The sequence below is a fragment of the Somniosus microcephalus genome, unplaced genomic scaffold, assembly GCF_052327205.1.
Source record: "Somniosus microcephalus isolate GS21.2 unplaced genomic scaffold, FLI_Smic_1.0 scaffold98, whole genome shotgun sequence".
Classification (NCBI taxonomy): domain Eukaryota; kingdom Metazoa; phylum Chordata; class Chondrichthyes; order Squaliformes; family Somniosidae; genus Somniosus; species Somniosus microcephalus.
In genome coordinates this window covers 76,676-88,784 of record NW_028225285.1, presented here as the reverse complement: position 1 = coordinate 88,784, position 12,109 = coordinate 76,676, and the positions used below count along the sequence as shown (strand labels likewise).

General features: G+C 50.0%; 1 protein-coding gene across 1 annotated transcript in view; it reads right to left on the bottom strand.

The window, feature by feature from the left end:
• Positions 1–353: 353 nt before the first annotated feature.
• The window catches only part of LOC147083071 (NACHT, LRR and PYD domains-containing protein 3-like), a 79,357-nt gene continuing 67,601 nt past the window's right edge, over positions 354–12,109 (bottom strand). Inside the window, exons 3-9 of the mRNA XM_085980283.1 lie at positions 8,798–10,571; positions 2,370–2,456; positions 2,058–2,228; positions 1,746–1,916; positions 1,434–1,604; positions 1,125–1,292; positions 354–952 (exon numbers count right to left, since the gene is read on the bottom strand). Coding sequence (XP_085836409.1) covers positions 865–952; positions 1,125–1,292; positions 1,434–1,604; positions 1,746–1,916; positions 2,058–2,228; positions 2,370–2,456; positions 8,798–10,571 — 2,630 coding nt within the window. The 3' untranslated portion in view covers positions 354–864. The remainder of the gene's footprint in view (positions 953–1,124; positions 1,293–1,433; positions 1,605–1,745; positions 1,917–2,057; positions 2,229–2,369; positions 2,457–8,797; positions 10,572–12,109) is intronic.

The following is a 12,109-nucleotide window of genomic DNA, read 5'->3' as shown; positions in this document are numbered from 1 at the left end:
GGAGCAGTGACGTCATCACTTGGAATAGTCACACAATGGGAGCAGTGAGGTCATCACTTGGAATGGTCACACAATGGGAGCAGTGAGGTCATCACTTCGAATGGTCACACAATGGGAGCAGTGAGGTCATCACTTGGACTGTTCACACAATGGGAGCAGTGAGGTCATCACTTGGACTGTTCACACAATGGGAGCAGTGAGGTCATCACTTGGAATGGTCACACAATGGGAGCAGTGAGGTCATCACTTGGAATGGTCACAGAATGGGAGCAGTGAGGTCATCACTTGGAATGGTCACACAATGGGAGCAGTGAGGTCATCACTTGGAATGGTCACACAATGGGAGCAGTGAGGTCATCACTTGGAATGGTCACACAATGGGAGCAGTGAGGTCATCACTTGGAATGGTCACACAATGGGAGCAGTGAGGTCATCACTTGGAATGGTCACACAATGGGAGCAGTGAGGTCATCACTTGGAATGTTCACACAATGGGAGCAGTGAGGTCATCACTTGGAATGGTCGCACAATGGGAGCAGTGACGTCATCACTTGGAATGGTCACACAATTGGAGCAGTGAGGTCATCACTTGGAATGGTCACACAATGGGAGCAGTGAGGTCATCACTTGGAATGTTCACACAATGGGAGCAGTGAGGTCATCACTTGGAATGGTCACACAATGGGAGCAGTGAGGTCATCACTTGGAATGGTCACACAATGGGAGCAGTGAGGTCATCACTTGGAATGTTCACACAATGGGAGCAGTGAGGTCATCACTTGGAATGGTCACACAATGGGAGCAGTGAGGTCATCACTTGGATTGGTCACACAATGGGAGCTGTGAGGTCATCACTTGGACTGTTCACACTTCCACACTCAGTCCGCGTCTTGTTCCCCGAAGTAACTGCAGCTGTTTTTCTCCGGATGAACTGAACTGATTCCCCCACAGCCTGAAACAGATTAAAGATTAAACAGGAAATAAACAGATTGAACAACAGTGTAAATAACCGCGAGACTGGGGGTAATATTTCAATAATAATTACTGACAAATATTACCCAAAAAAGTGACTGAATCCCATTGATAGTTTATTTATTACATTAAACATTTACACAAACACTCACGTGATCTGCTCCAGACTCCGGCAGGTCAGTATGAGGCAGCGGATAGCGGGGACAGATCGGTCTGTGAAGTCGTTTCTTGCCAGGTTCAGATCCCTCAGTGAGCGGTTTGTACTGAGAGCGGAGGCGAGATCCTCAGTACAAGAATCTGTGAGTCCGACATCCCATAGCCTGGGGATCAGAGAGAGAAATAACAGGAATCAGAGTCAATCCCCAGAGTTTATTAATAACACTATTACTGATACTAATAATAATGTCCAGTGTCAGACATCCAGTTATTATAAACACAATCTCACACAGTCTGGTACTTACCGCAGTGTCTGTATTTTACAGTCCGGGTTCCTCAGAGCCGCAGACAGTCGTTTCACTCCTGAATCTCCCAGTTTATTATCACTCAGGTCCAGATCCGTCAGTGAGCGGTTTGTACTGAGAGCGGAGGCGAGATCCTCGGCACAAGAATCTGTGAGACCGACATCACCCAGCCTGGGGATCAGAGAGAGAAATAACAGGAATCAGAGTCAATCCCCAGAGTTTATTAATAACACTATTACTGATACTAATAATAATGTTCAGTGTCAGACATCCAGTTATTATAAACACAATCTCACACAGTCTGGTACTTACTGCAGAGTCTGTATTTTACAGTCCGGGTTCCTCAGAGCCACAGACAGTAGTTTCACTCCTGAATCTCCCAGTTTATTATCACTCAGGTCCAGATCCGTCAGTGAGCGGTTTGTACTGAGAGCGGAGGTGAGATCCTCGGCACAAGAATCTGTGAGACGGACATTAACCAGCCTGGGGATCAGAGAGAGAAATAACAGGAATCAGAGTCAATCCCCAGAGTTTATTAATAACACTATTACTGATACTAATAATAATATTCAGTGTCAGACATCCAGTTATTATAAACACAATCTCACACAGTCTGGTACTTACCCCAGTCTCTGTATTTTACAGTCCGGGTTCCTCAGAGCCGCAGACAGTAGTTTCACTCCTGAATCTCCCAGTTTATTATGACTCAGGTTCAGATCCGTCAGTGAGCGGTTTGTACTGAGAGCGGAGGCGAGATCATCGGCACAAGAATCTGTGAGACCGACAGACCATAGACTGGGGATCAGAGAGAGAAATAACAGGAATCAGAGTAAATCCCCAGAGTTTATTAATAACACTATTACTGATACTAATAATAATGTTCAGTGTCAGACATCCAGTTATTATAAACACAATCTCACACAGTCTGGTACTTACTCCAGTGTCTGTATTTTACAGTCCGGGTTCCTCAGAGCCGCAGACAGTAGTTTCACTCCTGAATCTCCCAATTGAATGCCATTCAGCCTAAAAACAAACAGAGAGAGAGAAACAAACAGAATCAAAGCCCGGATCTGATATATTTTTCTCTCTGGGATATTACAGCAATCACTGAAAGTACTTCAGGAAATTAATCACCCGGTTTTCCCCATCGGCGACAGTCGGGCGGGGGCGGGGAGGGTCGGCCGGGGCCGGGGTCGGGTGGGGCCGGGGTCGGGAGAGGGTCGGGCGGGGCCGGGGTCGGGAGAGGGTCGGGCGGGGCCGGGAGAGGGTCGGGCGGTGCCGGGGTCGGGAGAGGGTCGGGCGGGGCCGGGGTCGGTAGGGTCGGGCGGGGCCGGGGTCGGGAGGGGGTCGGGCGGGTCCGGGAGAGGGAGAGGGTCGGGCGGGGCCGGGGTCGGGAGAGGGTCGGGGCGAGGCCGGCGGCCGGAGGCGGCGGTCGGGCGGGGCCGGCGGAGGGGCGGCCGGAGTGTCGGGAGGGGCCGGGGGGGGCGGCAGAGGGTCGGGCGGGGCCGGGAGAGGGTCGGGCGAGGGTCGGCGGCCGGAGGGTCGGCCGGGCGGCGGAGTGTCGGGCGGGGCCGGGGACGGCGGAGGGTCGGGCGGGGCCGGTGGAGGGTCGGGCGGGGCCGGGGACGGCCGGGCGGCGGAGGGTCGGGCGGGGCCGGGCGGGGCCGGAGGCGGCGGAGGGTCGGGCGGGGCCGGGGACGGCGGAGGGTCGGGCGGGGCCGGGGGCGGCGGAGGGTCGGGCGGGGCCGGAGGCGGCGGGGGGCCGGGCGGGGCCGGCGGAGGGTCGGGCGGGGCCGGGGACGGCGGAGGGTCGGGTGGGGCCGGGGACGACGGAGGGTCGGGCGGGGCCGGGGAACGGCGGAGGGTCGGGCGGGGCCGGGGACGACGGAGGGTCGGGCGGGGCCGGGGACGGCGGAGGGTCGGGCGGCGGCGGAGGGTCGGGCGGGGCCGGGGACGACGGAGGGTCGGGCGGGGCCGGGGATGACGGAGGGTCGGGCGGGGCTGGGCGAGGGTCGGGCGGGGCCGGGGACGGCAGAGGGTCGGGCGGGGCTGGGCGAGGGTCGGGCAGGGCCGGGGACGGCGGAGGGTCGGGCGGGGCCGGGGTCGGGTGTCGCGGCCTCGCTCTGGGGAATTGGGGGAAGCGGGTTTGATGACACACATTGACTTTGCCCATTGTGCTCTGTGTTCTACAGTATTGAGGTTCTACAAACACTGACAACATCAGCACAGAGGAGCTCGGCTGCACCCAGGCTCTCCCAGAACTCCCTCTCGATGATTATGGAGGGAGCCACAGCCCGCAGGGAGGTTCTCGTCACTTTCAAGGGGCGGAAGAGACCAACACAGCCTGGGTGCACATTGCACAGTGGGGCTCAAGCAGGGATGTGGTCGGGAGGAGCAGCCTGCAGTGACACAAACCTTTCAATGATCTCAGTAGATCACAAAACGTTACTGCAAAGCCTCACTTAACCTCATCAGGCTGTGCCTCTCATCACATCCCCATCACTCTGCCTTCCCCACCCTAGTCCTGAACATCCTTACTCTCACCAACTTACCCTGCACCTCCACCCATCTCTCTCTATATTATCACATCCCCATCACTCTGCCTTCCCCACCCTACTCCTGAACATCCTTACTCTCACCAACTTACCCTGTACCTCCACCCATCTCTCTCTATATTATCACATCCCCATCACTCTGCCTTCCCCACCCTACTCCTGAACATCCTTACTCTCACCAACTTACCCTGCACCTCCACCCATCTCTCTCTATATTATCACATCCCCATCTCACGAGCCACCCCTCACACTCACCCTCATCCTAGTCCAATCATACCAACTAACAACACACAAGGATAGGCAATTGTGTGTTTTAGCCAATGTTCATGTGAAGTTTCGGTTAATGTGGTGTCAAACATTGAAATCTTTATTTTCAACACTTTCCGTTCTTCGAAAGATTTGTGTACATGTTTGGAAGTGGCTTAGTGAGTTGCAGTGAATGGTGAGACATAACGGTAGCCCCCGCAATGCTGATGAGTGTGACAGGAATGGTTTGGGCATTGCAGGGATGCTTTGTGTTGTTGGTGTGGGCTGGTGTTAACCTGGCGCATCATGTGTCATCCAGGGCGAGCAGCACCAAGTGAAGAAATTCTGGCCATGGTGAGGCCATCTCTGGTGACCCGGTCAGCAATGTGGCCGGGTGTTGATGCCCTCTGTGCGGTGCAGCATCAGGAGTTGTGGAGAAGGTTGGTGTTGTTGTTGGTGTGCCTGGTGCTGCTGGTGTTGGGGCTGATCGTGGTGAGACTCTGAGGCCCAAGGTGAGACAGTATAAACCAGACCCATGCTGGTGTAATAGATGGCAGGTGAACTTGAGATATCAGAAGCTATCTGTTAACGGTGAGAGAGGTTGTTCCAATGAGGTGACACTGGATAGAGAGTTTGCTCCAAACACTTGCAACCTGCATAAAGCTCAATCTGTCTTCCAAATGCAGTAAGCAACAGCTTCTGAGCTTGGAAAGTGAACAGCTGTGAGATGGGAGCTTTTATAGCACATTTCCAGCTGTCAAGTAATGAAATGATTCCATGGCCTTTCAAATCCCGCCCTGGTTACCTGACGTGATCCCCGAGCAGCGTGGACCACAGGAACATAGGGTCTGATGAAAGGGAGGAACTGAAAGAAATCAGTATTTGTAGGGAAATGGTGTTAGGGAAATTGATGGGATTGAAGGCCGATAAATCCCCAGGGCCTGATAATCTACATCCTAGGGTACTTAAGGAAGTGGCCCTAGAAATAGTAGATGCATTGCTGATCATCTGCCAACATTTGATGGAATCTGGAACAGTACCCATGGATTGGAGGGTAGCTAATGTTACCCCACTGTTCAAAAAAGGTGGTAGAGAGAAAACAGGGAATTACAGACCGGTTAGCCTGACATCGGTAGTGAGGAAAATGCTAGAGTCCATTATAAAAGATGCAATAGCAGAGCACTTGGAAAACAGTGACAGGATCGGACAAAGTCAACATGGATTTACAAAAGGTAAATCGTGCTTGAATAATCTACTGGAATTTTTTGAGGATGTAACTAGTAAAATAGATAAGGGAGAACCAGTGGATGTGGTGTATTTGGACTTTCAGAAGGCTTTCGATAAGGTCCCACATAAGAGATTAGTGTGTAAAGTTAAGGCACATGGGATTGGGTGCAAGGTATTGACTTGGATAGAGAACTGGTTGGCAGACAGGAAGCAAAGAGTTGGAATAAACAGGTCTTTTTCTGAGAGGCAGGCAGTGACTAGTGGGGTACCGCAGGGATTGGTCCTTGGACCCCGGCTATTCACAATATATATTAATGATCTAGACAAGGGAACTAGATGTAATATCTCCAAATTTGCAGATGACACAAAGCTGGGTGGGCGTGTGTGTTGTGAGGAGGATGCCGAGAAACTACAGGATGATTTGGACAGGTTGGGTGATTGGGCAGAAGCATGGCAGATGCAATACAACGTGGATAAATGTGAGGTTATCCACTTTGGTGTCAAAAACAGGAAGGCAGATTATTATCTGAATGGCAATAGATTGGGAGAAGGGGAAGTGCAATGAGACCTGGGTGTCCTTGTGCACCAGTCGCTGAAGGTAAGCATGCAGGTGCAGCAGGCGGTTAAGGCGGCAAATGGTATGTTGGCCTTCGTAGCGAGAGGATTTGAGTACAGGAACAAGGATGTCTTGCTGCAGTTGTACAGGGCCTTGGTGAGACCACATCTTGAGTATTGTGTGCAGTTTTGGTCACCTCATCTGAGGAAGGATATTCCTGCCATGGAAGGAGTTCAGCGAAGATTCACCAGGCTGATACCTGGGATGGCAGGAATGACGTATGAAGAGAGATTGGGTCGATTGGGCTTGTACTCGCTGGAGTTTAGAAGAATGAGAGGGGATCTCATTGAAACTTATAAAATTCTAACCGGACTAGACAGACTAGATGCAGGAAGGATGTTCCCGATGGCGGGGGAGTCCAGAACCAGGGGTCACAGTCTAAAGAATAAGGGGTAGGCCTTCTAGGACAGAAATGAGGAGGAATTTCTTCACCCAGAGAGTGGTGAACCTGTGGAATTCTCTACCACAGAAGGCAGCAGAGGCCAATTCATTAAATATATTCAAGGAGGAGTTGGATATATTTCTTAAGGCTAAAGGGATCAAGGGATATGGGGAGAAAGCAGGGACAGGGTACTGAATTTGGATGATCAGCCATGATCGCATTGAATGGCGGAGCAGGCTCGAGGGGCCGATTGGCCTACTCCTGCTCCTATCTTCTATGTTTCTATGTAAACTCTGAAGGCGAGCTGAAAATAGTTGTTACTGTAATCCTCTGTTAACAAGGTTATAATGACCTGAATTGCCTCCCCCGCCGCTACGTGTCGGGTCTGCTCTGCTCTGACAGACCCGACATTTGGGAAAGGCACGTGGTGGCGGGTTGACATCGGGGTCCCGAACCACTGGGGAAAAATCCATTTTCCCACCCGACCCGCCACTGATCGCACCCGCTGACCCCTGCGAAATTCCCCCCTCACAGGGAATGTATCTCACTCTGTCCAACTGCCCATATATTCAGGGACTGTCCGTTAATGTATTTATTAAATAAAGTGCTGTCTGTGTGGAGCCTTTAAATGTCCCTCAGTCCGGTCTCATTCCCTGATGATCAGAATTACCCTCCTGGAGCTCAGTGACCGGCCTCGTCATGTTTGGAGAAACTTGTCTCAGTTCTGCTGCTCCTTAAATCCCGGATTTTATGGGAATCGGTCGATTTTTTCAGAATTAAATGATAAAGCGGTGATTCCCTGTGCTTTCTACTCTGTGCATTATATTAATCTGTACAATAACTCTGGGTGAGTTATATTGTGAAACGCTCACTGCTGCTGTAAAATCCGCCCCCCAGGATTTTATATAACAAGGAGAATTAATTCTGAAATAAAAACAGGAAATGCTGGAAATACCCAGCAGGTCAGGCAGCATCTAGAGAGAGAGAAACAGAGTTAATGTTTCAGGACAAGGACCCCTCGTCAGAACTGGAACAAGTTACAGATGTAACAGATGTTTAAGCAAGTGTCGGGGCCGGGAAAGGTGGGGGGAGCGGAGGACACAACAAAAGGGAAGGTCTGTGATAGGGTGGAAGACAGGAGAGATTAAATGTGGAGGCTGGTGGGGTGAAAGGTGAAGACAAGGGGAACCTATCGTGGTTCTGGGAGGGAGGGGCAGGGGTGAGAGCAGAAGTGTGGGAAACAGAACAGACACGGTCAAGAGCCGCGTCAACCACGGTAGAGGGGAATCCTCGGTTGAGGGAAAAGGAAGACATGTCGGAAGCACTGGATGGAACGTGGCATCATCAGAAAAACTGGGAGAATGGGCCAGCGTCCTTACAGGAAGCGAGGTGGGAGGAAGTGTATTCCAGGTAGCTGTGGGAGTCAGGGGGCTTATAGTGAATGTTTGTCAATAGCAGCAAGAGAGTTTATTCTGTCCCGTTACAAGTTTTAAATGTCCCTGTGCTCCTAGTTTATAGGGGAGGGGAATCTCTCACTTTATTCCCATTATTAAACTGGCTCTACATTTATTTCAGGTGTAACTGGCCCGACAGTTTTTGGGGAATTTTCGGAAGTTCCCTCCCCGAGCGGGGCCTCACACACAGGGGGTGGATTATGGGGAATTCTCGGGTTCACTGCCCCTGGTTTACCCAGGAGCCGCCCGCTGTGTGCGAGGCCCCACCGCTGGCCGGTGTGTGTCTGTACTCCGGTTAGATTGGAACCTTTTCACCGGCAGGTTTAAGATCCTGAATATCAATCTTTACTCAATGTTCAGGACTGTGAATAATTGTAAACATTTACAGCTGAAAGAATTCCCAATTCCCCAATATTCCCAATCCAGGAAACTACCCCCTCGACAGGACACACCCTGCACGGTATTGGAGTAAATATCGAACTGTTAGTGATTTAAACTCGGGTTTCTCTCCTGTTTCTAGTTGAAATGGTGGATGTGGAAAATATTTTAAATTAATGTTATCTTTACTGCCGGATTATATTTTATATGTTTACCTGTCCAGCCTTATTAAATATGATTTATTGTAATTAAATTATCAGACTCTCAGTGACCTGTATCTGCTGATCCGATAAAGACTGTAAAATCCCTACTTGGTCACAAGGATCCATTTTAGATTCTCCAGTCCTTAGGGAATTACTGACCGATCATATTATTGGTCATATTTGTGTTGAATCCGCTTCTCCCTGGTTTAACTGAACTGTTTGTTTCCCTACATTACAGAGCAACAACACAATCCGTGACTGTTCTACAATTCACCCAACAGTTAGAGACAAATAAACAGTTACCTCAAAACCCAGCATTTGTGCAGTACGGGTCCCAGCCGCTGGAGTCCTTCACACTGAATGGAGCAGCCTCCTAGATCGAGGTCCTTTATTGTATCACAGAGTCCAATGACGTGAGACAGGACCGCACAGTCAATCGGGGTCAATGTCAATCTATTAAATGTAAGTGTTTCCACAGATCCCACTGTGGTCTGAGCCAGTGCTTTATTCTGAGACTCAAACAGGTAGTGGAATGTGTTCAGGAGGTCCCTTTTACCAGATTCACTCCATGTGTTTCCAATCTGTCCTTCAATCTTCTCCTTCACCCAGTCAATCACTCGGCAGGTGGTTTGATGAAGAAATGGACCCAGAAACTTCTCCAGGGGCCGAGCTGCCTGTGGGGAGGAGAGACCAGCAACAAAACGGAGAAATATCTCAAATCGCCCATCTTCCTTGCTGTGGGATTCATTGAGGAATTTCAGGATGTCCCCGGGATCTGGAGTCAGGAATTGTGCGAGTGCGGCTACAAACTCTTGGATGGTGAGGTGCGGGAATGTGTACACCACGCTCTGGGCAGAATCATCTCTCTCCAAAAGTTCCATCATGAACCCAGACAGGAACTGGGAAGGTTGCAGATTGTACTTGATCAAATCTCCATTTCCAAACACAATCTTCTTCTCGGAGACTCCTGTGAAGGCCATCTCACCAAGCTTCAGTAACACATCACGGGGGCTTTCAATCTCTCGGCCATGGTTTTTCAGAATGTTGTAAATATAGTAGGAATATAGTTGGGTGATGGTCTTGGGAACTCGCTGCTGATTCCTGTCTCTTTGTGTAAAGAAGGGGCCCAGTGACAGACCGAGGATCCAGCAGTAGGAAGGGTTGTAGCACATTGTGTACAGGATCTCGTTCTCCTCCACGTGTTTGAAAACAGCTGCTGCCACCGTCTGATCTTTAAAAAACTTGTTGAAATATTCCTTCCGTTCTTCACCAACAAATCCCAGGATTTCAGCCCAGACACTGATCTCAGCCTTTTCCAATAAATGTAATGCAGTGGGGCGGCTGGTCACTAGCACTGAACATCCTGGGAGCAGCTTGTGCTGTATTAAACTGTACACAATGTCAGACACTTCACACCAGTCTTCAGGATCTGTGCACCTGTGCTGAGGTTCAGTATTTCTCCGATTGTCAGCAAAATCGATCCTGTCCTTGAATTCATCCAAACCATCGAATATAAACAGCAATCCCTCTGGGTTCTTCCAGAGCTCCCGAAGAATATTCCCAAAGTAAGGATACTGATCCAGTATCAGATTCCTCAGGTTTATTCTACAGTTAAATGCGTTCAAATCCCGGAATTTAAAACTGAAAACAAATTGAAAGTTTGGGTATATTTTCCCAGTGGCCCAGTCATGAACAATCTTTTGTACCATTGTTGTTTTTCCAATCCCCGGGACTCCGCTCACTGCTCCTGAACTCCCAGATTTGGATCGCCGGAAGATACCCATGATTTTCTGAAACAAACCCCCTCTCTGAGAAAAACAGCTGTGGAACAATTGATCAGTTCGGATTTTTTCCAGCTCTCCCCGGAGATGTTCCTCTCTCCACTCTTCATGGTCTCGGCCTCTTGCCAGCAGTTCATGTTCTACAAGAGTCCGATCTCGAACAGGAGAAATGACCGTTAGCTCAGCGTATCGATCAACCAGCTGGAAAATCTTAACCTTCTCCTTTATTAGGATAGTGTTCACTCTCAGTGTTTCAGTTTGTTCCCGGAGTGTTTCCTTGTGTTTCTGTTGAAGATCTTTAAAGAGAACAGACAGAAAGTGGTTCTCAGTATTTGCACTGACATAAAAACAACTTCTCAATGCCATTTCACTATTCAGTAAAATAACGCAAGATTAAACTGGCAATTTCGATAGAGATGTGTGTAGAAATTAAAACTCAGTTAGTAGCTGAGAACTGCTTCAAATCCTCACGTGATTCTAATATTTACTGGGAAATAGGGCAGAGGATATCAGTGGGATATGGACAGAGTGCGAATGGTCAAATGTACCAGTGCTTATGTATCAGACCTTGGGCAGGTTATCTGGGGCATTGTGTGAATTGGGACTGGGACAGACTGTGAATGGACGGATGTCCCACTGTTACTGTATCAGACCGTGGGCAGGTTATCTGGGGCATTGTGTGAATTGGGAGTGGGACAGACTGTGAATGGACGGATGTCCCACTGTTACTGTATCAGACCGTGGGCAGGTTATCTGGGGCAGTGTGTGAATTGGGAGTGGGACAGACTGTGAATGGACGGATGTCCCACTGTTACTGTATCAGACCGTGGGCAGGTTATCTGGAGCATTGTGTGAATTGGGAGTGGGACAGACTGTGAATGGTCAAGTGTCCCACTGTTACTGTATCAGACCTTGGGCAGGTTATCTGGGGCATTGTGTGAATTGGGAGTGGGACAGACTGTGAATGGTCAAGTGTCCCACTGTTACTGTATCAGACCTTGGGCAGGTTATCTGGGGCATTGTGTGAATTGGGAGTGGGACAGACTGTGAATGGTCAAGTGTCCCACTGTTATTGTATCAGACCTTGGGCAGGTTATCTGGGGCACTGTGTGAATTGGGAGTGGGACAGACTGTGAATGGTCAAGTGTCCCACTGTTACTGTATCAGACCATGGGCAGGTTATCTGGGGCAGTGTGAATTGGGAGTGGGACAGACTGTGAATGGTCGTGTCCCACTGTTACTGTATCAGACCTTGGGCAGGTTATCTGGGGCATTGTGTGAATTGGGAGTGGGACAGACTGTGAATGGTCAAGTGTCCCACTGTTACTGTATCAGACCTTGGGCAGGTTATCTGGGGCATTGTGTGAATTGGGAGTGGGACAGACTGTGAATGGTCAAATGTCCCACTGTTACTGTATGAGACCTTGGGCAGGTTATCTGGGGCATTGTGTGAATTGGGAGTGGGACAGACTGTGAATGGTCAAGTGTCCCACTGTTACTGTATCAGACCATGGGCAGGTTATCTGGGGCATTGTGTGAATTGGGAGTGGGACAGACTGTGAATGGTCAAGTGTCCCACTGTTACTGTATCAGACCATGGGCAGGTTATCTGGGGCATTGTGTGAATTGGGAGTGGGACAGACTGTGAATGGTCAAGTGTCCCACTGTTATTGTATCAGACCTTGGGCAGGTTTTTAATTTTTTTTTATTCATTGATGGGATGTGGGCGTCGCTGGCTAGGCCTGCATTTAGTGCCCATCCCTAATTGCCCTTGAGAAGATGGTGGTGAGCCGCCTTCTTGAACTGCTGCAGTCCATACGGTGTAGGTACACCC